Below are 27,399 nucleotides of genomic sequence, written 5' to 3'. Positions count from 1 at the left end.
CACCGATCTCTTCAAAATCAGGCTCTTCCCTGAGACGCCCATTGTGTTTCTTTGGCCAATCTCTCAATGTGGGTCACCTTCCTTAAGAATAGACATAATTCACTTTCTTCAGGAGCTTTGCCAAGAGCAATTGAAATTCTCTTTTCCCTGAGAATAGAAAAAGAATTAAGCCCAAGAGTGGATTTGTCAATGTCAGACTTTATTTTCTGCACCCAGACATCCTTTCGCTCCCGTTTAAATTGAAATGCAATTGCTGGACCTAACTCCTTTTTCTGTTTTTTCCTTCTCCTGTCTCCAGCTCAATGACTGCGTGTCCTGATTTTCGTGTTTTGTCTTGGAACATTTCAATCCGCAGGAAGCCAGAAAATGTATTTATTGGTGGCTTTTTAATAAACACATAATTAAGTTGCTAGACATTTTTAAAGGATTCAGATGAGACGATTTACAAATATGTATATAAATCTTGGGAAACGTGTATAAGAATCTTGGGATAAGGCTTGATTAAAAATTCATTTCCAGAGGATTACTGGAATCGGGTTGTTTATTGGTGATTGCTATATTACATTTTGAATTAGATTACCAGTAAGCTGCTCTTGGGGGCCTTTGCTATGTATTTCTGTTATAATTATTGAATAGCCATCTTTTCTTGCCTCCTGATTTGCCGGTGTTTTGCTGGAGGTATTCAGTCTCACACTGGACCCTTAGGTTTGCAAAAGTAAGGTGGATCAAAAGGCTCTGTCACCCTCAAGCGGCAAATCCTCTTCTTCTTTTAGGATAAATTTATTGATTTTAACGAGGCAGACAAAAAGAAAAACGATTACACTGGCGCAGCACAGTGCAAAACACTGTAAACTCTTCCACACGCTGCTCACAAAGCAGAAAACGGTGGCAAGTTTTAAACACCTCCTAAAGACCCATATGCTGTATTTAAGCAGCTACAGGTAGGTAGCCGTGTTGGTCTGCCATAGTCAAAACAAAATAAAAAATAAAAAATTGCTTCCAGTAGCACCTTAGAGACCAACTTAAGTTTGTTCTTGGTATGAGCTTTCATGTGATTGCACAATTCTTCAGATACACTGAAACCGAAGTCACCAGACCCTTATACATAGTGAGGGAGTGGGGAGGGGTATTACTCAGAAGGGTGGTGGGAATGGGTGATTGGCTGATAGGTGTGGAAAACCTGTTGAAGACTGTTAATGACTGCAATTGGTCTTACAGGAAAAGGCAAGGGGTGAGATGGCTAAAAATAGCTTTGTCATGTATAATGAGATAAGAATCCAATGTCTTTGTTCAGACCAGGTCTCTCCATGGTTTTAAGTTTGGTAATGAGTTGCAATTCAGCAACAGAATGTCCTGGGAGATTGAAGTGTTCTCCTACTGGTTTCTCTGTCTGTCCATTTATCCTTTGGCGTAGGGTTTGGCCTGTTTGTCCAATATAGAGAGCTGAAGGGCACTGTTGCCATTTGATTGCATACACAATGTTAGAAGATGACACTGGTACCAGAGCCTGCAATAAACCCAGATGCCAACTTTGCTGCCGCATAAACCCGGACAACACCATTACTGGCCCCAACAACCAGGGCCGTCTTAAGCATATCAGGCGCCATGGCGCGGCCAGCGAACTCGCGCTCCGCCAGGCAGCCGGAGGGTGCGGCGCGGCTGGCCAGCTCGCGCTCCTGTGCTCTGCTGGGCAACCGGAGGGCGCGGCGCGGCCGGGCAGCCGGAGGGCGTTGCCGGCGGGCGCTGCCAGCGGAACTGGAGGGCGGAGATGACCTCCAGGCCATTGCGCCCTGGCGCCTTGCTCCACTAGGCTCAATGGTTAAGACGGCCCTGCCAACAACATCAAACATACCATCTCAGGACTGTTTAATTGCTCATCTTCTGCTAAAGACTCTCAATATTTCCTCTGCTTCCTTAATCCCCCTTGCTTGAGGACAGGTAGGCAGATAGCAATCAGGAGAAGTTTCTGAAGGGATTCCTCTCCTATATCTATGAACCTCCTCTGTATTGTCATTGTTTGCCCAGATGCTCTGCATCCAGGGATGTATGCTGGCATCCTGATTGTCTTATCAGATGCTAATGTTTTGTGTAAACTGTGCCTGGAACAATGTAAAACTTGCTGAATATTCAGGAATAGCACACCTTGGCCTCCCTGAGCCACAGCAATCCCACTTCATGTGAGATGTAATTTCTGACCGTTTGTAGAAAGGATGCCCTCCTTCTCCACGCCAAAATGTTGTTGTTCATTCGTGTCCGACTCTTCATGACCCCATGGACCAGAAAACGCCAGGCACGCCTTTCTTTCACTGCCTCCCACAGTTTGGTCAGACTCATGTTCACTGCCTCCCACAGTTTGGTCTGACTCATGTTGGGAGCTTCAAGAACACTGTCCAACCATCTCATCTTCTGTAGTCCCTTTCTCCTTGTACCCTCAATCTTTCCCAGCATCAGGGTCTTTTCCAGGGAGTCTTCTCTTCTCATGAGGTGGCCAAAGTATTGGAGCCTCAGCTTCAGGATCAGTCCTTCCAGTGAGCACTCAGGACTGATTTCCTTCAGAATGCATTTTCACGCCAAAATGCAAACCCTTAAAAGAGATGAAATGTTTCTTCTGTGCCTCCATCCATTCATCTCTGGCGGATCATGGACTTAGGGGACTCAGTAGTCCCTTGGGAAGTTGGACAGCAAAAGCCAATCACCCCTGTTTTTCTATATCAGGGGTTTTGCGTATTAAGCAATATATAAATATTGATGATGATGAGTGCTAGCGTTATGAGATCAGCTTTCCCAAGCAGGCAAACCGTCCCTCAAACTAGCTGGAATTTTGTTTGTTGGCGGATAACCAGTTACTTTAAGCACCGACAAAACACCAGAAAGCTCAGAAGTCCTTGGGACAAAGTTTAAAACCCGTGAAGCTAAGACACCAAGAATACTGTTGAACTCACAGGAGAACAGCTTTCCCCGAGTGCCATGCATAATTTTGCAAACTTCTGTCGCCTTAAAAACCCCAAACGCTGCAACCTTCGAAGTATTTTTCCCCGCCCAAGGAATTCTGGGCGCTGTAGTTTGTTAAGGGCGGCCGGCAATTGACAATTCTGCGAGGGGTGAACTACACGGCCCAGAATCCCTTGCGGGAAAGCCTGCCCTTCGAACGCGCTTTAAAGGGATAGCGTCGGGTGGCTAGTCCGCATGAAGGCTGCCGGCCGCTGACGCCCCCTTGCGGCTGTAACTAGACCCCAGGGGGTCCCTCCCACGCCGGGGGAGGGGAGGGGGGTGCCGCATCGGAGCACCTAGATCCGCCCCAAAGCGTCGCTGCGGCGGCGGCGGCGCCTCCTCTTCCCTCCTCTCGGTCGGGTCTTGCTGGAGCCGCGGGCGAGAGCGAAGATGGCGACGTGGGCGTGCGGGATGCCGGCGCGGCGCTTGCTGCTGCTGGCGGCACTGCGGGGCGGAGACCCTGGCCTGGCCCGCGGCAGCGGCGGGGGCCGGTGAGCAGCTTGCCCTCCCCTCTCCTCCCCACCCGGAGCCCTCCCCCGATGCCGCCTTGCGCACCTCTCCATGCCCAAAGTCTTGCGCCTCTGCCTGCGCCACGGGCGCTCCCTGGGTGGCAAAGGGTTAATCTCCAGCAAAGAGGAGGCGAGGTGGGGGGGGGGGAGAGAAAGATGAAGCCTGCCTTAGGATCGCAACCAAGGCCCGCAACAAACTCAGGAGGAAGGAAAAAGATCGTTTTCACTTTGCGCTCTTGGAGGGCTGGTGACTGAGGCCTGGCGCTGGGAGCGACAGGAGCGGATTTTGCCACCTGGTGTTCTTAAAACACAGTGGACTTTGGGGTCCTATCCAACGTTGGGGTCCTACTCATAGGAGGCCCATTGAAATGAATGGACGTTACTTAACCTAGTGCCATGAACTTCAGTCGGCCTGCTTGACTTTGTTGGATGCAACACTTTCTGTTTTAAAATACTGTACAGTACTCATTTGCTTGATTCTTGCAAGTTTTGAGAGTCTTCTCTCCTTTCCCTCTTCTGTCTGTCATGGCAGAGGTTCCTGCATTGCAGGGGGTTGAACTAGATTCCTCTTGGGTCCCTACCAACTCTTAAGATTCTATGATGCCTTAAACTTCAAAGCTAATCCCATTGACCTACAACTAAGCCCCACTGAATCTAGCAGGATTTTTGTCTGAGTAGATGGACTTGCGCTGTAAGTAACAAATTATTTGGAAAGTTGGAATTTTGGACTAGAGATTAGCTACGAGCCCTTGGCTAACAGGTCAGTCTTCTCCAACTTGGTGCCTTCCAGCAGTTTTGGACTCCAGCTGCCACCAACCCCAGCATCTTATGGCTGGAGGGCACCAGGTTGGGGAACATTGGTGCCCATGTTCACATAGTCACAGCCCCTGAAGGGGCCAGTGGGTATCCTGTTGAGTTAGCCGTGCCTCCCTGATGGATTGTTTACCATCCATTTTCTGAAGTTAATGAATGACCAGCATTGGTGCAAAGGTCTTGGCTGCAAAGAAAGGGTCTCTCTCCCTCCCTCTCTTTATTTATCTAGTTGCCATCTTAGATAAGAGCAAAATATTAGATCCATAACATTGGCTGCACTGGAATGGTACCCGTTGCTCGGTAGAGCTGTGTTCGAGAGAAGCCGTTCATTTTTTATTTTGCAGATAGATATTTCATTTTTACGTGGGGAGAGCTTAAGAGAGAGAAGCTTGATCAGAATTTCTATATACTGGTAACCATATTTGTACCATAAACTTCCCTTTCATATCAGTTATCCAAACAAACAACCTTGTGAGGTAGTTCTGTATTATTATTCTCCATCTCCTAGATTTTTTTTGGGGGGGGGTAGAGGTGAAATGTGGGGTCTGTCCTGATTCACATTTCACTCTATTTCACAAGATTTATATACCGATGGATTGAAATAACAACTCAAAGCAGTTTGCAAAAAAGAGCAAAACGTTAAAATGTCCGTTAAAAGAAAGTTTAAAGCAACTGTTTGAAAATAATTTTAAAATCAACAATAAGGTAAAAAGCAGATTAAAACAAGATGCTGACATTCTGCATGTCTAGATAGGCTTGCCTGAACAAAAATGTTTCCGGCTGTTCCCATTTTACAGCTGGGGATGAAGCTTGGAGCAAGCTGGTATGCAAAACTAAAGTAAACCAGTAGGATAGTTTTCCAAGCTGCAAAATGCTCCATTTGTCCTCCACCAGCTCCTTTTTTTTAAGAACCCATGCAAACTGATGCAGAATTATCCACAACACAACAACTTAAACAAGGAAGGCTGCCTGCTTCAGAACCCTTATGCTGATTTATGCAAATTATAGGGACTGAAACTCATTATTGTCCTTTGAGAAGTAATGAATCGACATTTGTCCTCTTCCTTGGTCGCCTGGAGGTCATTTCTCACTCGCCATAGGCCACCAGGCAAGTAGCAATTCAGAAACCTGGTCCAGATGTTTTGCTGCGAAGGCTGCCACCACCTCTTTCCTTTTGTGGGTTGCCTTCTCTGAAACCTGCGTTTTCTTTCAGGGACTACTCCAAAGACCACGAAAGCAGCTGGTTCCGTTCCCTCTTCGTCCACAAAGTGGACCCCCGAAAGGACGCTCATTCCAACCTCCTGTCAAAGAAAGAGACCAACCACCTGTACAAGATACAGTGTGAGCCGCCATCCTCTTTGCCCCTAAGCTTCCTTTCCCCTCTGCTCTGGTCGTAAGACTCTGTGTTGCTTTCTGCACGGGTGAGGGCAAAGGGCTGGTCCACAGATAAGGACTGTTGGCAGCAGCAGCAGCAGCAGATTTCCTGTCTTCTGTTCAGCAGAGCATTTATTTTATTACCGTCATAGACCAGCATAAGCAAAACATCTAAATAAATAGCATAGCAGTATGAATCTAATAGAATAGCAGTATGATTCTCAAGGAAATCGGCCCTGAGTGCTCACTAGAAGGACAGATCCTGAAGTTGAGGCTCCAGTACTTTGGCCACCTCATGAGAAGAGAAGACTCCCTAGAAAAGACCCTGATGTTGGGAAAGATGGAGGGCACAAGGAGAAGGGGACGACAGAGGATGAGATGGTTGCACAGTGTTCTCGAAGCTACTAACATGAGTTTGGCCAAACTGCAGGAGGCAGTGAAGGATAGGGGTGCCTGGCGTGCTCTGGTCCATGGGGTCACGAAGAGTCGGACACGACTGAACGACTGAACAACATGAATCTAAGCGAATAATTGTTAAATATATGGGAATAAGAACCAAACGTAGATTTAAACATATACATAGAATACTTAATTAAGCATAGGTAATGGGTGAGTAAAAATTTATAAGAAAAATTAAAAGATCAATTAACACAGCAATATGGATTGAATTGTAGTATAGACTATTCTTCGTTGGATATCTATCATGGCAGCGCAAAATCTGGCAACTGAATATGTGACTTCTGGGCTCTCGTCCTGTAGTGATAGGGAGATGTTGTGTTCTAAATGCCCAGGAAACTTATATAAGATGGGTTGGATAAACCTAGTTTGAATGTCTATATATTCAGCAGAGCAGCGTGGAGAGGTGGGTGATCGACGAAGAGCCTTCCATTCTTTGCATAAGCCATGGAACCTTCTTGGTGCAGAACTTTAGCTTATTGAAAACTTTTTAATATATATTTTTTTAAATTATTATTTTGCTTTTTCACATATAAGAAACATAATTCAAAATACAGTCGTACCTTGGAAGCCGAACGCCTTGCCAGTTGAACATTTTGGCTCCCAAACGTCACGAACCTGGAAGTGAGTGTTCCGGTTTGCAAACGTTCTTTGGAAGCCGAACGTCCGACGCATCTTCCGTGGCTTCCGGTTGCATGCCGGAAGCTCCTACAGCCAATCGGAAGCCGTGCCTTGGTTGCCGAACGTTTTGGAAGTCGAACGGACTTCCGGAACGGATTCTGTTCGGCTTCCAAGGCACGACTGTACAATAACCAACAGCAATGGCAGCTGGCGTGTTATTTCTTGGAAACAGCATAGCGGCAGCTTATAGCTGGAGCCGCTGCTTAGAAGAGGTTTATAATGCATATGAAAGTCTCTAGTCCAATTAAGTCTCTCCAGATGTTTCTCTGGATCTGGGGAGGCTGTCTCAATTGATGGTCGCATCTCAAATGGGAGATGAATGGATGCCAGGTGTTGTAAAAGGATGAAGGAGAAAACGCTTAATATTAAGGCATTGATTTGGGGGGAACGAGTCAAGTTTCTCGACCTCATGATTACAGAAGCTACATTGACAGTCTCTGTTGTCTGTGATATAGTGACTTCTTGCTGCCTGCTTCCAACCAATCTCCTATCAGCGTCCATGGCAGACTTACTCAAACCAACCCTCCCACCGCCAAATCTGTTTCTTGCCTCCAAGAAGTTCCAAATTCTGTGCAAGATGCAAATAATAGACAGACAGACGTTCAGAATTAAGTGTGCTGGTTAGGCAGGAATAATGCACGCAAAATAATCTTCAAATATCTGAAGGGCTGTCACATGGAGCAAGCTGTTTTTCTGCTGCTCCAGGGGGATAGGACCCGAACCAATGGATTCAAACAACAAGAAAGGAGATTCTGAAGTTCAGAAGAACTTTTGAGTTGTTTGACAGTGGAAAGGGCTCCCTTAGAAGGTAGTGGCCTCTCCTTCATTGGAGGTTTTTAAACAAGGGTAGGATTGCCATCTGTCAGATTCTTTAGCCATGATTCCTATCTCGCAGGGGGTTGGACTAGATGACCCTTGGGGTGCCTTCCATCTCTACAGTTCTAGTATTCCATTTCAAAAATGAAAACAGCCTGTTGCCGTTACTTGAGAATTTGAGAATAGACTGGATTCTTGATATGTCTTTTATCTGGACAGAATACTTGTTGCTTCAGGAAATGTATTACAGTGGTGCCTCGCAAGATGAAATTAATTCATTCCGCGAGTGTTGTCGTATAGCGGAAATTTCATTTTGCGAGTCACGGCCATAGGAAAATTCGTCTTGCGAGTCACCCTTTCGTTAGCGAATGCCTTTCGTCTAGTGAGTTTTTCGTCTAGCGAGGCATTTGTCTTGCAAGGTAAAGGTAAAGAGGACCCCTGACCATCAGGTCCAGTCGTGTCCAACTCTGGGGTTGCGGCGCTCACCTCGCTCTATAGGCCGAGGGAGCCGGCATTTGTCCACAGACAGCTTCCGGGTCATGTGGCCAACATGACAAAGCCGCTTCTGGCGAACCACGGAAACACCGTTTACCTTCCCGCTGGAGCGGTCCCTATTTATCTACTTGTACTTTGACGTGCTTTCGAACTGCTAGGTGGTTAGGAGCTGGGACCGAGCAACAGGAGCTCACCCCGTGGCAGGATTTGAACCGCCGACCTTCTGATCAGCAAGCCCTAGGCTCTGTGGTTTAACCCACAGCGCCACCTGGGTCCCTATAGTCTTGCAAGGTACCACTGTATTATTTCTTTGGTGCAGAACACTTTCTGTAGTGCTGTGGGGCAGCCACGAATTTCCCTGCTAGCTCACCAGGGGAACAAAAGTTGGTGCTGTTCAAAGGAGACTGTTTTCCTGCAAGCTCAGTTCATTCCTCCACTCTTCCTCTTGTTTTGCGTTTGATGCTAAGCCAAACGGAACTGTTTTCTTTGTCATTTCAGTCCACAATGTGAAACCTGAGTGCCTGGATGCCTATAACAGCCTGACGTAAGTATCTCCCACTGTCAGGAATTCTGAGATTGAGGAGAGAGGTTATTTAAAAGGCCTAATGACAATAATTTGTTAAAAGGCTTAATGACAATAATTCAATAATAAAATTCCACAAGCGGGAATTTTGCTGCAGTGTTCAGGGAGCCGTCCAGTTCCTACTCCATTTTCCCAGAGACTCACATTCCTTTTAAAATATTTATTTATTTATTTATTAGGGTTTTTTTCAAATTAAAATTTTACAGAGATATATCAAGCGTAAATCATAAAGACAAGATTCCAAGGAATCTCCTGGACTTCCATCCTCCCCTTTGTGGGTCCCTATTATTAATCATTTCCTCTGGCATCTTTTATGATGATCCAAATCTTTTTTACCTGTTCCATTTATGTCCAGAATTCACCCTTAAACTACAAGTGATATTCCAATCCTACTAATGATTTTTAACTGTTTATGGTGGTCTTTAAGATAAGTTACAAATTTTCCCCATTCCTTATTAAAATTTTGTTCTTCCTCATTTCTGATTCTTCCAGTCATTTTAGCCATTCCGGCATCGTCCATCAGCTTCACCTGCCATTCTTCTCTGGTAGGGACTTTATCTTCTTTCCATTTCTGGGCCCCCAGACACTCCATTCCATCCATCCTGTCCTTTCCAGATACTGCATTCTGCTCCCCAACACCCGCCAAGTTTTCCTTTAAAAATAAATAAATACAGCATTTATTTAAAAGTATAGTGTGTTCTCAGCCTTGTTTTTAGAGGCAGGGGATGTGTGTAAGGAGGAACATAATTTAAAATCCAATAAACAACAACAATAGCTAGAGGTGTATTAAATTGTGTGTGGGGGGGGAGAGATGCTTTTCAACTTTTCATAATGCTAGGTCCTCCTGTTAAGGCACCTACCTGATATCAACAGGCAGGGAGTTCCAAAGTGTAGGTGCTTTGGGGAATTATAGGGACAGAACTACCCAAACTTTGTAGAAATTTATTCATGTATGCGACTACAGTGGCAAGAATGTTACTCGTCCCAAAAATGGAAAGAAGAAGTCCCAGAGAAAGAAGAATGGGTACAAAAACGGAATATGCAGAAATGGCAAAACTTACTAGGAAGAATAAGAAATCAAGATAACAAACTTTTTATAAAAGAATGGAAATGGTTTATTGAATATTTACAAACAGATAATAAGAACATTGGCAGGATTATTGTAATAACCTGCAGTTTTATAAGAGTATATGTTTAAAGTGTGTGGGGGGTAATTTAAGCAACCGCAGAAAGGGAGGGGAGGAAGTCGAGTTTTGAAATGTTAAAATGATTGTAAAATTATTGAAATGTATAAAACTGAAAACCATTTTTTAAAAAACCCAAAAGTGTAGGTGCCGCCACACAAAAACATTTAGTTTTTACAAATGTGGAGCAGGCATTATGTGGTACTTGTAACAGTGCCAGTTCTGACGATCGTAGTGGTTGAGGGGACAAATGTGGACTAAGTTGATGCCATAGGTATTGTTATTAATAATTGCTGCTAATAATAAATGTGAGCCTTGGCTGTACCCACCTTGCCTGTCGATTCCATGTCTGCTCTGCAGGGAGCAGGTACTTCCAAAGCTGCACTCGGACTCGGACTACCCCTGCGACCTGGTTGGCAACTGGAACACTTGGTACGGTGAACAGGACCAGGCAGGTGAGGGGGCAGGGCCAACCATGCAGGGTGGGTTTAGGGGCCTTCGAGTTCTGCCTTGACATCATTGCATACGACTTGGGGTAAAGATAAAGGGTAAAGGGACCCCTGACCATTAGGTCCAGTCACGGACGACTCTGGGGTTGCGGTGCTCATCTCGCGTTACTGGCCGAGGGAGCCGGCGTACAGCTTCTGGGTCATGTGGCCAGCATGACTAAGCTGCTTCTGGCGAACCAGAGCAGTGCACAGAAACACCACTTACCCTCCCGCCGGAATGGTACCTATTTATCTACTTGCACTGGTGTGCTTTCGAACTGCTAGGTTGGCAGGAGCAGGGACCAAGCAACGGGAGCTCACCCCGTCGTGGGGATTCGAACTGCCGACCTTCTGATCAACAAGCCCTAGGCTCTGTGGTTTAACCCACAGCGCCACCCACGTCCCACGACTCAGGGAGCCGTAGTGATTCAGCCCTTTCTCCCCCTCTGTCATCTTTTTTTAAAAAACAAATCCGCAATCGGTTAGCCACTGCCTCTGATCAGAACCTTCTTCATCATCATCATCATCACTTTTAATTTGTATACCGTCTTTCTATCTTACAATACTCAAGGCGGTTTACAAGCTGAAGAAACAAAGAATGTACACCTTATTATAACAATCGAATGCAATACAAAAATGTGATAATAAAACATAACTTTAAAATAAGTAACCTACATCAAACAAAGTAACATTCAGCAATCCTTAGGATAGTATAGAATAATAATATCAGCATATAAAAATTAAACAGAAATCCAATAAATAATTTCTAAACTACAATCAATAAAACAACGGCAAGCCACAGTGCATGAAATAATACAACACAAATTGAGAAGCAGAGACTCCATGTGCAAGAGCAGTACACCCACAATTACTAGATGCTGTGTGAATTCCCTAAGGAGGCCCTCAAGATTCAGCCCTCCCTCCTCCCAATAAAAAGGGAATTTCAGGACTTGATCCATCACAACCGCCTTCTGCATGCAGAACAGATGCTCTAGCAGTGAGCCATGTGGGTGTTAGCTTTCAGCTGGGGTTTCTGGCCTGTCACTTTGTTTGGGCTTGTAAAGATTTGAGGCTCTCCTCTCCTTGTCCTAGTGCACCTCTGGCGATTCACCGGTGGCTACCCGGCCCTCGTGGACTGCATGAACAAGCTGAAACAGAACCAGGTACCAAGCACAGGTCTCTCTTTTTCTCCAGATGTACTGCTTGTTGGGGAAACGCCAGGGAACTGCGTCTTTCCCTCCAAAGTGCCCCTCGGGATGATTCATCACTCTTCTGTCCCAAGTCGCTACTGCGACATATATCCGAAGATATATGCACACACAAACATAGCAGAGTTCAAAGCAGAAGCTGGACTTGAGGTGTAGAATTCCAAGCTAATTTATTATGTACAAGATCAAGTGTTACAGAACAAAGAAATCACGGCTCCTCTCTCCTCCTTGTCCGAGAGAGAACAGAAAATGCAATAGCACAACATAACGGAACAGTGTAAAATGAACTTCCGTTCTCATGACTCCAACGCTGTGGAATGTCAACAAAGACATGTGAGGAAAAGAATCACACATCTGCAGCGGTGGAGGAATGAAATCCCAACACCGCTGGCAAGCCGGCAGTGCCACTCCCAGGCCACATCTGGCTAGCTGGTCTCTGTAGCAAAGATCCAGCGACAATCTTAATGGCACAGTTGGGTAGCCAAGGCGATGCCTTCCAGGTGTTGGGGGTCCCCAACTCCCATCAGCCCAGCCACCATGGCCCTCGAGGGATGGGACATCTGGAACATGCCAACATAGGAAGGTTGCCTTGCACTGAGTCAGGCATTTGGTCTTAGTGTTGTATACTCTGACTGGCAGCAGCTCTCCAGGCTTTCAGACAGGGAGTTTCTCAGCCTAACATGGAGATGTTGGGGATTGGACCTGGGACCTTCTGCATACATAGCAGATGCTCTACCACTGAGTTGTGGCCCTACGACATTGATTCCCCTCTGGGTAGAGTGTTAGGCTTGTGCCTCTGACCCCTGGTTCAAGTCCCTGGCTAACCATAATAATTTATTATTTATACCCCGCCCATCTGGCTGGGTTTCCCCAGACACTCTGGGCAGCTCCCAACAGAATTAAAAGCACAATAAAACATCAGTAATTTAAAATGTCCCAATACAGGGCTGCCTTCAGATGTCTTCTAAAAGTCAGGTTTATTTCCTTGAATCTGATGGGAGGGCCGGGCGTTCCACAGGGCAGGCGCCACTACCGAGAAGGCCCTCCACCTGGTTCCCTATAACCTCACTTCTTGAAGGGAGGGAACTGCCAACAGGCCCTCAGAGCTGGACCTCAGTGTCCGGGCTGAACAATGGGGGGTGGAGACGCTCCTTCAGGTATACTGGGCTGAAGCTGTTTAGGGCTTTAAAGGTCAGCACCAACACTTTGAATTGTGCTCGGAAATGTTCTGGGAGCCAATGTAGGTCTTTCGGGACCGGTGTTACACGGTCTCGGCAGCCACTCTCAGTCACCTGTCTAGCTGCCGCATTCTGGATTAGTTGCAGTTTCCGGGTCACCTTCAAATTGTGGCTGGGATAACCCAAACAATAACGATCCGACATGTAAGTGTTGTTGTTGTTCAGTCGTTCAGTCGTGTCCGACTCTTCGTGACCCCATGGACCAGAGCACGCCAGGCACGCCTATCCTTCACTGCCTCTCGCAGTTTGGCCAAACTCATGTTAGTAGCTTCAAGAACACTGTCCAACCATCTCATCCTCTGTCGTCCCCTTCTCCTTGTGCCCTCCATCTTTCCCAACATCAGGGTCTTTTCTAGGGATTCTTCTCTTCTCATGAGGTGGCCAAAGTACTGGAGCCTCAACTTCAGGATCTGTCCTTCTAGTGAGCACTCAGGGCTGATTTCTTTGAGAATGGATAGGTTTGATCTTCTTGCAGTCCACGGGACTCTCAAGAGTCTCCTCCAGCACCATAATTCAAAAGCATCAATTCTACGGCGATCAGCCTTCTTTATGGTCCAGCTCTCACTTCCGTACATTACTACTGGTACTGTAAGTACTGTCAACATATGACTTTCAGGTCAATGAGGACGAGAAACTCGCTTGAAAGAATATCAGAACCAAATCCTATGCTTACACAGCACAACACTAGCCCACTCTCTTGGATCATGCCCCCCCTCACCATGGAAAGTACTGAAAGCCCACAGCTAAGTGCCCAAGTGACCCTTCTGATCTTTCCCGCTCTTCAGGAGTACTTGGAATTCCGGAAGGAGAGGAGCAAAATGCTGTTGTCCCGAAGAAACCAGCTGCTGTTGGAGTTCAGCTTTTGGAATGAGCCTTTGCCACGGCCTGGGCCCAATATCTATGAACTGAGGACATACAAGCTGAAAGTGAGTTCTGGGAGTGAATTTTGGGGAGGGGGCGGATGTTACGGATCAGGATACTAATATCTCCTGGAACATTTCTGCCAATATGAAACCTACACGGGCCCTCAGGTCATCTGATGCCTTTCTGGGAAAGCATATGGTCAGCGAGGCAATTGAGGAGTTTGTTGGACCTTGCGTTCTTAGCAGAATTTGAGTTCTAACCGGTATTGGAATACTTGAAGTCTCCTATGACTACTGCATCCCTCCATTTTGAATGTTTGGTAATCTGCTCTAGGAAGGCATCATCCAAGTCTTCAGTCTGGCTTGGAGGTCTATAGCAGACCCCTCATTGGAAGGTCACTGTTGTTTCGCTCTGCTACAGTTTTTACCCATATACTCTCAATCTGCCTTCCGTGCTCCAGGTCATGGATCTTTTCACAAGTGTACATATCCTTTACGTACAATGCATCTCCTCTCCTCTTCCTGTTTGGTCTATTCCTTTTGAATAGGTTATACCCCTCAATTTCTACATTCCAGTCATGAGTCTCATCCCACCAGGTTTTAGTAATGCCTATTAGGTCATATTTTCCATCGTGTATTCAAAGCTCAAATTCGACTTGCTTGTTTCCCATACACTGTGCATTAGTGTAGAGACAACTGAAACAATGAGTCATTCCCTCCAACTGCTTCATCCTTGTAGTTTCCCGCCCTTTAGTAGGTTTCTGAAGCACCACTTCCGTTTCCTGAATAGATGAAGCTATATATAGATATACCCCAAAGATTGAGCTTGGGAAGCTCACCACAACTCTTCGAGAGAGCTTTCCCTGAAGTTTTGCAATCATGACTACAAGCTGTGCACACCATTTCTCCCTTTTGCTTTCAGCCTGGGACCATGATTGAGTGGGGAAATAACTGGTAAGTGGATTTTTCAAATACCTTGAATGTGCCTTTATCCAAAAGATCATTTAAGGGAGGTGGAGCTGCTGGTGGAGCTGGTGGAGGTGGAGCTGCCTTACAAGACCTTACAGGGAGGAGTAGCTTCCATTGCCCTTTTCAGCAGAAAAAAGTTTTCTAAGGCTGAAAGCTTAACCTTGCTTCCTTGGGAGTAGGCCCCACTGAATTTAGTGGGACGTGCCTCTTAGTAGACATGGTCAGGGGTGCAGATATAAGCAGCAAAAAACCAAACCTGTCCTCATGAAGCCAGCTTTGAGCTTCCACAAATAGTGGTGGATGTGTCAATTTCAGTTCCTTGTTTTTCCCAAACTTAAGTTCATTTCGCTACATATGTGGGTTGTTTGTTTGTTTTTTTACTGCTTAGAGATTTTTGGAAATACTGGTTTCTATGTACTTGCATATATATATATATACACACACACACACACACACACACACACATATATATACACACACACACACACACATATGTATACACACACACATATATACATACATATATATACACACACACACACCAGCTTTTCAGTGCTCATTTCTACTAATACATAGACTTTGCTTGTTAGGTAAAAGTGAAAGAGGCAGTTTTGCCACTTCCCCTTAAGGCATTGTTTTTGTACATTGCTTTCTGTGCTGCATGCATTTTTATGCACACTGTGAAGGAGGCAATGCACCCATTGCATAGCTGGGGAGTCTGTGGGGGGGGCCATGCTGTTGTACTATAGCTCCCAACATCCCTCACTTGGGGCCATGTTGTGCTGCTGGCTGGGAGTTGTAGGCCCATAACCTCTGGAGGGCTACGTCCCTGAAGTTGTGGGGCAAGTGCAGGTTTGCCGTTATCTCTTTGGGTAGGGCAGAAATGGCCAATGATAGCGATTCATTTATTCCTTGCTTGCGTCTTGCTCTCTCCCTTGATTGGTGAACAGGGCACGGGCCATTAAATATCGCCAAGAGAACCAGGAAGCTGTGGGCGGCTTCTTCTCACAGATCGGGGAGCTGTACATCGTGCACCACTTGTGGGGTAGGTGGCTGCCCAAATGGGGCTGATGAAAAGTGTTGTAGTCCAAAAGATCCAGAGGGTCTTGGGGGGGGGGAGACAGCCCTGCACCCCTCCCAAAAAGCCTGTGGCCATGAGCTCCATTGGGTTACCCCTGAATTGCCTGCCCTTCTCTACATTTCATAGAAACAGAGAATCGTATAGAAGGGACCCCCAAGGGCCATCAAGTCCAACCCCCACCCCCCGCCATGCAGGAATCTCAGCTAAAGCATCCATGACAGATGGCCATCCAACCTCTGCTTAAAAATCTCCAAGGAAGGAGAGTCCACAATCTCCTGAGGGAGACCATTCCACTGTCAAACACCTCTTAACTGTCAGAAAGTTCTTCCTGATGTTTAGCTGGAATCTCCTTTCTTGTAACTTGAAGCCATTGATTCGCGTCCTGCCCTCCAGAGCTTGTTCCTTCTTCCATGTGACACCTCCCCCCCCTGCCACCTTGAGATTTTTGAAGATGGCTTTCATATCTCCTCTCAGCCTGCTCTAGACATACCCAGTTCCCCTCAACTGTTCCTCATAGGGCTTGGGTTCCCAGACCCTTGTTCATGTCTTGATTGCCCTTCTCTGCCCTCTTTCCAGCTTGTCAACATCCTTCTTAAATTGTGGTGCCCAGAACTGTACTCCAGGTGTGGTCTGACCAAGGCAGAATAGAGTGGTACTATGACTTCTCTTGGTCTGGACACTATACTCTTGATGGTGCCTAGAATAGTGTTAGCTTTTTCTTTTCTTTTTTTTGCTGCTGCATCACACTGTTGACTCATGTTAAGCTTGTGGTCTGCCAAGACTGCATTAGCTTTCTCTCTCTCTCTCTTTTTTTACAGTAATTTTTATTATATTTTCCCAATTAAACAAACGGAACAAATTATAAACATTATAAACCTATAACAATAAATCTTGCTCTGCCGAGCTTTGACTTCCCCCCTTCACATCAGCAAGTTTTCTAGTCCAATATAAACACACAGTTTCTCAGTTTAAACCTTCCACAATGTCGTAGAGTCAGTCCAATCCTGCTAGTGTCTTCAAACTTCCACAGTTAAATCTTATATAATCAATAAATTTACTCCTTTTAGTCTTTTCGGAATTTTGATTCATCCTGGTTTCGGATCCCACCAGTCAGTTTTGCAAGTTCCGCATATTCCATCATTTTCGTCTGCCACTCCTCAATCATAGGCATTTCCTGTAATTTCCACCTTTGGGCAAGACTGCATTAGCTTTTTCTGCTGCTTAACATGAGTCAACCACTTTATGCAGCAGCCAAAATGCTTCCCACGTTGATGAGCTTTCCCGTGATGTAGTGGTTTGCTGTCGTTCTAGCCTACAGGGACCTGCAGTCTCGAGAGGAGACGAGGAACGCTGCCTGGAGAAAGCGAGGGTGGGATGAGAACGTTTACTATACAGGTGAGACACCTTTTTCATAGTGGTGGCTGGTACTCAGGGCTGATGGCTTGCAAGGCAGGAGACCAGCAGTAGGGGGAGCCAGCCCAGAACCAATGACAGGCTCTGGGAATGAGACAGAGATGAGGGCACTCATTTTGCACTCTCTGCCTCGGCTGATCTCTCCTGCATCCACAGACTCCCTGGCACTTAAAGAAGCTGTTTTTCTGAACATCCTCTGCAGGAAAAAAACTTTGCCTCCCCCTAATCCTTAGGGTCCCATTTCCAAAATTCTTCTTTTGAGCTTGAATATGAAATTCAGGAGTTGCCTATCCAGGTGTAGCCTCACACCAGGGGTGCGGGACTAGATCTGGCCACTGGGCTGAATCCTTATCTCCTCCACCCTCCTCCAAGTTTGACAGGCGGCGTGGCCATCCCACTTGTCAATCACCTGGCACCAGGTGACTTGCTTTTGCCCTTGTGGACAGTCAGCTGGTCAGAGGGAGAAGAGGAAGCAAACTGGAAGGAGGAGGTGTCAGAAGCTGAAGAAGTAACTGGGTTTAGTGAGGAGGGAGAGTCTGTGGCAGAGAGCAGTCCAGAATCAGGCAGGAGAGGAGGCTGGAGAGGAGGAGGGCCAAGAGGCAGAGAGAAGCCAGGAAGTCTCTCCCTCCTGTTGCAACCAGCTTTCCTCTTCCCTGCTCTCCCAGAACCAAAAGAGGCATGAAGAGAGCATAGCAAAGACAGACAAGGCAGAGAATTCTCAGGTTGTTTGGGAGGGACCTGAGAGAAGAGGAGACTTAGCGAGCTGTGGGGACCAGAGCTGTCAACCTTCCTTTTTTTTTTTTTTGCATTGGGGAAACGGCCATAGCTGTCAACTTTCCCCTTTTTTGCAATGGGAAACGGCACTGGAATAAGGGAATTTCCCGCCAAAAAAGGGAAAGGTGACAGCTATGGTGGGGACCTTCAGTCTTCGCAACTGCCTCATCAGGGCAAGCCTTGCTGTGCTCACTAGGCCTGAGCCGTTTTGTCTCTTCGAAGAGTTAACTTCACTGACGCCTTGTGAGTTCCTGCTGGCCTGCTCCCAATGCCCACCCTGGCATTACCCCTGGGAGAACTCAGTCCTTGGAGAAGTCCTTCCTTCTATGGATTGTCAGTGCTCGGTATTGGTGTCCTTGAACCAGAGAGCTTGTGTGGGGCTCCCTGTTGAGGGTGAGGGTGGAGGGGGCAGTGACGGGCAGGATCCTCTGCTCTGTGTCCTTGCCGAGTGACCACCGGGTTTTCCTTTTGCAGTGCCTCTGATCCGGAGCATGGAATCGCGAATCATGATCCCCTTGAAGATCTCCCCCTTGCAATGATGCTGTCGCCAGGCGCCCTCTCTCCGCACCAAACACGCAGAAAGAAATTGAGCTGGCTGTGTTTTTCTCTGCCCGGATCCTCTCTGCACTCTTTTCTGACCTTCTCTTCACCCCTCGCCTGCCCCCTATCTTCTCTTGCTGCTTTGTGTGGAGACCCATCTCCTTGCCTTCCTCCCCCCCCCCCTTTTCCTCCCAGCTTCTTGGTTTCCAGAAAGTGTGTCGGAATCCTGCTGAGCTCATCTTTTTGACTCTGAATGGGAAGCTTGGAGGCTTGATGTGTTGCCATAGAAGATGGACGACCCAGTCTGGCTTGTTCCAGAGGCTGATGATTCTCTGGATGAAGCTGCTTAGAGGGTGCTGGCTGTTGTTTGTTGTGGCACACACAATTATCCTGAGAGTTGTTAGGAGGCCCCTGTCCCTCTCCTAGAACTACAGTTCCCAGAGTTCCCTGGGGGAAGGGATTGATTATTAAACCGATCTAGGAATTGTTGTGCTGGGAGGGGAATAGGGGATCTTCCTAAGTTCTCAACAAACTACAGCTCCCAGAAATCATTGGGGGGCCCATGAAGGTTTAAAGTAATAGCATAGCCCAGGCATGTCCAACAGGTAGATCGTGATCTACCGGTAGATCACTGGACGTCTGTGGTAGATCACTGGTAGATCAGTGGCTCCCCCCAAAGAAGCTAAAAAACTTTGGCTCCCCTAAAAAAGCACAACACCTTTGCCCTGCACCCCTAAAATGACCTGAACCACCAAAAATAGGGCTTTCCTTCCTAAAAAAAGCTCAGTGTTGCTTTCCTCTTCCCTAAAGAAGCTCAACAACGTTTACGTGAACCCCCCAAAACAGGGCTTTCCTTCCTAAAAAAAAAAAAGCTCAACAAAAAGGGGGTAGATCACTGCCAGTTTTTAACTCTGTGAGTAGATCGCAGTCTCTTGGAAGTTGGCCACCCCTGGCATAGCCCTTTAAGGTGTGAATGGCACCTAACCAGGCATTGTTGGATTACAAAGGAAATATCTGTTCTCTCCCCTCTCCCCACCCTGCAACAGTTCTTATCCTTGGAATAGCCTTTTTAATCACTGCAAAGGCAGCCTCCAAACCTTTCTAAAAGGAAATACAGTTGTACCTTGGAAGTCAGAATGGAATCCGTTCCGGAATTCCGTTCGACTTCCAAAGTGTTCGACTTCCAAATCACGGCTTCCAATTGGCTGCAGGAAGCTCCTGCAGCCAATCGGAAGCCGCGGAAGCCCTGTCAGATGTTTGGGTTCTGAAAGAATGTTTGGAAATCGGAACAGTCACTTCCAGATTTCGATTGTTCGGGAGCCAAAACGTCCCATTTCCAGGGCATTTGACAACCAAGGTATGACTGTACAGTCGTACCTTGGAAGTCGAACGCCTTGCAAGTCAAACGTTTTGGCTCCCGAACGCCGCACACCTGGAAGTGCATGTTCCGGTTTGCGAACATTCTTTGGAACCCGAACATCTGATGGGGCTTCCGCAGCTTCCAATTGGCTGCAGGAGCTTCCTGCAACCAATCAGAAGCCGCGTCTTGGTTTCCAAACGTTTTGGAAGTCAAATGGACTTCCGGAACGGTTTCCGTTCAACTTCCGAGGTACGACTATAATGCACAACAGGGTAGTGTTCTCAGGAATGTAATGAATGTGTAGTTTGGGTGTGGGGAACCTTTATAACCTGCTGGATGTTGCTGAACTACAACTCCCATGGTCACGCTGGCCATGCTTACTGGAAGTTGTAGTTCTGCAGCCTCTGGAATGCCAAAAGTGTCCTCCTCCTGGCCTGCTTAACTTGGTCTCTCTATACGCGCACAGACCAAAAAATCCCTGGTGGTTTAAATGTGGTCGCCCAGCTGTGAGTTAAGAGAGGAGGTGGAGAGAGACAAGGTCCTCTCATTGGCACAATGCATCTTTTCTCTTGACCAGTTACCCATCTCTGGGTAGCATAGTGAGGCTGTGCTTGTTCATATTTTAAGTGCTCTTCTGCCTAGGGACCATGTTAAACAGCCTAGCTGCTCATGTAATAAAATATTTAATATACTACTGTGTGTGTGGCAGTGTGTATTGATTGTCCATTGTGGGGCTGAGTAAAATTTCCTCTCCTCCAGACCCATGAAATACCGAACTTTTCCCCCCTTTTCGAGCTGAGAAACAGATTGCATAATTATGCTTCTGTTTCTGAGCCTCGATTCTCATTCATAACTCCAGTATATACAACTGTATCACCGGGGGAAACAATTTGAACCATGTTCTCATAAGTTCCTGAATCTCCATCTGGAAGGTGGGGTAATGTACGATATACACCCATTATGTGTGTATCAGTGAGATTCCTAACATTTTGAGTTACCATTCCCTTCACCATGGAAATACAACAAGGAATGGTACTTGTGATTACTACCCTGTTTCCCAAGCTTGACCCTATTGTTGAATACTGTTTTCCCAGGGATTTCTCCAGAGGGAGTTTCATCATGTTCTTTTGGAATGGGAGTAGGTCTTTATATATTGCCATTATGTGTGGGTAGTAAATACTTCTGGCTACCATTCCGGCTACAATTCCTCTAATTAGGGATATACAAAATGAAATAACAGAGTTGGCCCCATCCCACTTAGCCGATAAGACCAATGCTACATTTCCCCACAAACATCCAATAAGAAATAATCACTATTGCCCAATAGGGTTGGGAGGTAAAGAGAATCATCTTAGATTGGGAGAACAAGGTCGAAGAATCCTCCATCTTCCCCTTCTGCGTAGAGCAAACCAGCTTCTGGTGTGGTTGCAGCAGAGGGTCCCGATGCCATGGCCAGGCTCTGTTTCCAGGTAGAGCCTCACGTCAGGGTCCTTTGTTGGTACAAAGTCAATTCTAAGTCAAGAGTCTTAGTCCTAAGCACGTGTCCTGGTGCATACAGACCCTTTTATATGCAAGATGACAAACGGTCCTCTCCAGCACAGTATCAATAGCTCAACCTTCCACACCATCAGCCAGATGGTCAGAGCACTGGTTCAGAGAGGCAGTCAAAGAGATATGCCTGAGGACCGACCTGTGAAGAGGAGAAAACAAAACCAGGGAGGGGGGAAAGAAAGAGACTCCACATGGTGACATAATGCATGTCCCCGAACAGCCACCAAACCCGCAGAAGCACTGTGGCAACAGTCTATGTGAAGCTTCCCCTGGCAGGCTAAGGAACTAGGTATTTTATAGACCTGTGTCCTATTGGACTAACTACTCTACATCAAAGGGTTTGCTGACCAATTTCATCAACACATCAAGGGCCTCTTCACCAAGGATATTGAAACCAATAAATAACCAGTCAGGAAAAGATAACCAGAGATTGAAGAGCTGACCATGCCTGATCACTGTCTCCTCAAAGTACAATAATCTTCCGCAATGATTAGCCCATACACTCCACCCCTTGATTTTACACGGTGTTCTGAAAATATCGGGTTTCCTTGCCCAGTTATGAATTGGGTCCGTCTCCAGAAGGGAGTCCGGAAAGCCCCGGAGAGAGCGCTTTGAAGGAAGCTCTCTCCATCGGTATAACGAGATAAACAGAGACAATTACCAAGTTTCCCAAAGCAAGGCAGAAGCCACGTTTATTTTCTGTTGCAACAGAGGTCCCCGCCTGCGTGCCGAACAGAGCAAAAGACCCCGAACAATAGTGAAAGTTTACTTATATAGCTTCTGTTTTCCAAACAGTTCAATGATACAGAAAGGGCACGAAAATACAGGAAGGTAAGAAATTTATCATAAGATGATCGGTTGATGGTTACCTTTAATTGCTTCTGCTATTCGAAGAATGGGTGTGAAGTTGCAGTTCTTTATTATTGAATTTTGATAACGATTCTGACATTCTTCTATCTACAGGAGGGGGATCTGGAGTTCCTGTCAATCATGGATTGGTGTTTGTCTACCTCATTAAATAAATCCCTTTGAATGATACAGAGCCTGGTTGTGTATTCTTGCTCTTTTGGTTAGGCACAGTAGATGTCAGTGTGGTAGCATGAATTGACAGACACAGCTATAAGGCAAAAGGAGGTATTCTGAAGAGTTCGATAGGATAATATGGGTTTCTACAATCATCTGGTTACATATAACAAAGTATTTACATTTTCCTTATCTCAAGTTCATAAAAAGCTGAGCTTGGGCATACTAGATACAAGTTACAAATTCTATTTTGTAGGAAAGTAGAAAAGTAGATACAAAATACATTGGTGCAATCAGGATGTTACATATAAACAGGAGGAACGTAACATCGTAGCTTGATAAGGTAGCTAAGAGGAAAAGCACAACTTGGAGCATAAGGCGAAAAACAGTGTTTGGTTACAGGGATTACATTTTAAAAGAATAGTTGCATTTATAAGCTTTCAAACATTTCTGCAACATTTAATACAAGAGAAATAAGTTTTTTTTAGGAGAGCTCAGGGGATTTTTCTGTAACCATGGAGATATCACGTCTGACAGGTGATGGATGAGATAAGGTTGGGAATAGAGATTTTCTTAAGCTGTTGTTGTTGTTCAGTCGTTCAGTCGTGTCCGACTCTTCGTGACCCCGTGGACCAGAGCATGCCAGGCACGCCTATCCTTCACTGCCTCTTGCAGTTTGGCCAAACTCATGTTAGTAGCTTCGAGAACACTGTCCAACCATCTCATCCTCTGTCGTCCCCTTCTCCTTGTGCCCTCCATCTTTCCCAACATCAGGGTCTTTTCTAGGGAGTCTTCTCTTCTCATGAGGTGGCCAAAGTACTGGAGCCTCAACTTCAGGATCTGTCCTTCTAGTGAGCACTCAGGGCTGGTTTATTTGAGAATGGATAGGTTTGATCTTCTTGCAGTCCATGGGACTCTCAAGAGTCTCCTCCAGCACCATAATTCAAAAGCATCAATTCTTCGGCGATCAGCCTTCTTTATGGTCCAGCTCTCACTTCCATACATTACTACTGGGAAAACCATAGCTTTAACTATACAGACCTTTGTTAGCAAGGTGATGTCTTTGCTTTTTAAGATGCTGTCTAGGTTTGTCATTGCTTTTCTCCCAAGAAGCAGGCGTCTTCTAATTTCGTGACTGCTGTCACCATCTGCAGTGATCATGGAACCCAAGAAAGTGAAATCTCTCACTGCCTCCATTTCTTCCCCTTCTATTTGCCAGGAGGTGATGGGACCAGTGGCCATGATCTTAGTTTTTTTGATGTTGAGCTTCAGACCATATTTTGCGCTCTCCTCTTTCACCCTCATTAAAAGGTTCTTTAATTCCTCCTCACTTTCTGCCATCAAGGTAGTATCATCAGCATATCTGAGGTTGTTGATATTTTTTCCGGCAATCTTAATTCCGGTTTGGGATTCATCCAGTCCAGCCTTTCACATGACGAATTCTGCATATAAGTTAAATAAGCAAGGAGACAATATACAGCCTTGTCGTACTCCTTTCCCAATTTTGAACCAATCAGTTGTTCCATATCCAGTTCTAACTGTAGCTTCTTGTCCCACATAGAGATTTCTCAGGAGACAAATGAGGTGATCCGGCACTCCCATTTCTTTAAGAACTTGCCATAGTTTGCTGTGGTCGACACAGTCAAATGCTTTTGCGTAGTCAATGAAGCAGAAGTAGATGTTTTTCTGGAACTCTCTAGCTTTCTCCATAATCCAGCGCATGTTTGCAATTTGGTCTCTGGTTCCTCTGCCCCTTCGAAATCCAGCTTGCACTTCTGGGAGTTCTCGGTCCACATACTGCTTAAGCCTGCCTTGTAGAATTTTAAGCATAACCTTGCTAGCGTGTGAGATGAGTGCAATTGTGCGGTAGTTGGAGCATTCTTTGGCACTGCCCTTCTTTGGGATTGGGATGTAGACTGATCTTCTCCAATCCTCTGGCCACTGCTGAGTTTTCCAAACTTGCTGGCATATTGAGTGTAGCACCTTAACAGCATCATCTTTTAAAATTTTAAATAGTTCAGCTGGAATATCATCACTTCCACTGGCCTTGTTGTTAGCGAGGCTTTCTAAGGCCCATTTGACTTCACTCTCCAGGATGTCTGGCTCAAGGTCAGCAACCACATTACCTGGGGTGTATGAGACCTCCATATCTTTCTGGTATAATTCCTCTGTGTATTCTTGCCACCTCTTCTTGATGTCTTCTGCTTCTGTTAGGTCCTTCCAACTCCTCGTGATCCCATGGACCAGAGCACAGCAGGCACCCATGACCCCAATCAAACCCATACTGGCAGCCTCGAGAACATTGACCAACCACCTCACCCTCTGTTGTACTCTTCTCCTTGTGCCCTCAATCTTTCCCAAAATCAGGGTCTCCTCCAGGGAGTCCTCTCCTCTCACGAGGCAGCCAAAGCACTGGAGCCTCAGCCTCAGGATCTGTCCTTCCAGTGAGCAACCCAAGGCTGACCTCCCCCAGAATGGACATGCTTGATCTTCTTGCAGTCCATGGGACTTTCAAGAATCTTCTCCAGCTCCATAATTCAATTACAGAAGTAAGTGGCAATAATTACCTGCAACCCACACCTTTTTTTCAAACGTACCTTAACTCTCAGGATAGCAGGATTGCCTTTCAATGTAAATGCCTGGGCCCGGGGCTACCTTTGCTTTGCCCTTTGCCCCGCCCCCCTTTTGCCAGGCTGAGCAACATGAAATGCAAACTCTCTAAATCACCCACTTTCAAAAGGCTAGGAAAATTACTTATCGAAGGAAAACAGAATAAAAGTCCGAAGACCACAGATAACAAAATTAAGCGAAGAAGGGGAAGAGAAAGTTGTGGCTTCCCACAGCCCCCTCTGATCCAGTTGGAGGAAACACAAGCCTTGTTGCAAACACACACCAAAGAGAGACCGTTTGCAAAACCACACACAGCCCCCTTTCTCTCAGCCTGTTTGCTGAAGAGGAAGTTCACCTCTTAATGCATTGAATTTCAACACCAATTCCTCCCGAGAGAGCTACATAGGTAATAAAGGAGAGTATAGCACTGTGCAGCTATATCTTCAAAAACCACGACTCTAAAGGACCCTAAAGGTCTTATATTCTCTAAAACCCCTGCCTCTTCACAGGCACGCTTTTCAGAATCCATTGAATAAAACAAGAAAAGATGCAGTAACAAATAAGGAAGTACAAGGGAGTTGCCCCGCTGTTGTGCAACGACCAGAAATGAGAAAAGAACCAGCATTAAAAAAAAACAAGAAGGTGGAGGAGGTTGCTACCCTGCAACCCTCGCCTTTATCAGGAGAGTCCGAGAGCCTCACAGTCCTAGCTCTCCCAGCGAAATTTAAACTGGAAACCAAAAAGTAAGTCCCCCCTTTCAAACTTTCACTATGTCCCTCTACACTACTTGCTTCCATTTCTTTATTCTTCAAAACTCCCTGGCTATCGTCATGCCTTCAAATCCTTCCTGCTTCTACAACTTTTTCTAAAAGGCTGCATTCACCATCTGGCAATTGGCCTGTGCTTCTGAAAAAACCCAATGTATGCCTCTACTAGGTATTATTGGGAGGTACTGGGGCTTATCTATGTTCTTCTGAGCTTCTTGCTTCATTACAAATATCTGACTCCCTTACATTTCTTCATTCATGAAGGAATTTTCTGACCCTGGCTCCTGGTCACTGAAACCCATACCTGCCTGCACAAATTTCCATAAACTGCCTTGTGATAGCCAATCATACCTATTCTCACTTGGGGACATAGGACCCATGACATAATTTATATCTTCTGCGGTCAATCTGCCTAGCTAGATATTTCTGCTTGGCTCAGCTGTAACTCACAAACTCTTTGTAAGAAGCATCCCTTACAAGGCACAGTCTTAACGCATAAGCATACAGAATAAAGCAAAGGTGAGATTATATATCTATTCCAGGTTACAACAGTAGATCAGTGTCATGGAACTGTGGAGTTGGAAGGGACCACGAGGGTCATCTAGTCTGGCCCCCTGCAATGCAGGAATCTTTTGCCCAACGTGGGGCTCGAACCCACAACCCTGAGACTAAGAGTCTCATGCTCTACCGACTGAGCTATCCCTTCAACAGCATCGCTATATATTTTTATTAATCATTTTATATTGAATTTTACTGATTTTTTTATGAGACAAATGACATAATATGTAATATCAAACACAGCTTACAGTACATAACAAAACCTGTGTGTGAACTTCATCCCAGTACTACTTTGTTGATGCCTGGGGGACCAGGGAGAGAACTGAAGCCACCCAAGGTCACAAAAACAGGTGATATGTTGAAACAGCAGTCTGCAAAACCAAAGGAAGTGATTTATTATTTTTTAGGCTGAAAACCAAAAATGTTTAGGTGTAATACCTGTACAACAACACCTGTCCATAATGGACAATGAAGATCCGGGGCCAGGACTGCTCCCTGTTCTTGCAAAACAAATTCAATAAACAGAAACCAAGTAACTGAGAACGATGTTTTGGATTTAATCCCCCTTAACACTGTCTGCGACTTTTTCTACCACCGCCTGCTGCCCTACCTTATTCCTTATTTATCATTTTTCTATCGTATTTCTACTCCACCTTTTTCTCCAAGGAGCTCATGTCTTTCTTCCCTTCCTCCTTTAGTCCCCACAACAACCCTGCAAGGAAGGTTTAGGTTGGGGGACAATGGCTGGCCCAAAGCCACAGCCAAGTGAGCTTCATGGCCAAATGTGAGGATTTGAACCCTGGTCTCCCAGGTCGAAGTCTGACCCTCTTAACCGCTGCACCGTATGGACACTATACATTTCAGGGGGGGGTGAGAGGAAAGTGATGGATTGCCGTGTGTTTGTGGCAGAGGTCTGTGCTACGAGCAGTCGGTGTGGCCCCCAGAAGGTCACATGGAAGGAAACATTGCCCTCAAGCTAGGAAAAGGTTCTCTGCCATGGGCATAACCAGGACTTGTCCTTTGAGGCCTGGAAAGGCAAGAGTGTGGGGATCCA

The 27,399-nt window shown here is 46.0% G+C and overlaps 1 protein-coding gene across 1 annotated transcript; it reads left to right on the top strand.

Annotated features, from left to right (window-relative positions):
- The first annotated feature begins 3,323 nt into the window (after positions 1-3,323).
- On the top strand, positions 3,324-18,928 carry NIPSNAP1 (nipsnap homolog 1). The gene is made up of 10 exons (XM_033135819.1): positions 3,324-3,482; positions 5,527-5,654; positions 8,634-8,679; positions 10,263-10,357; positions 11,483-11,553; positions 13,622-13,762; positions 14,622-14,653; positions 15,619-15,713; positions 17,061-17,144; positions 18,411-18,928. Exons 1-10 carry the CDS (start codon positions 3,382-3,384, stop codon positions 18,473-18,475), a joined length of 858 nt encoding a protein of 285 aa, XP_032991710.1. The 5' UTR covers positions 3,324-3,381; the 3' UTR covers positions 18,476-18,928.
- Positions 18,929-27,399: the final 8,471 nt, after the last annotated feature.

Source organism: Lacerta agilis, chromosome 17 (assembly GCF_009819535.1).
Source record: "Lacerta agilis isolate rLacAgi1 chromosome 17, rLacAgi1.pri, whole genome shotgun sequence".
Lineage (NCBI taxonomy): Eukaryota > Metazoa > Chordata > Lepidosauria > Squamata > Lacertidae > Lacerta > Lacerta agilis.
This window is presented reverse-complemented; position numbering and strand designations above follow the sequence as displayed.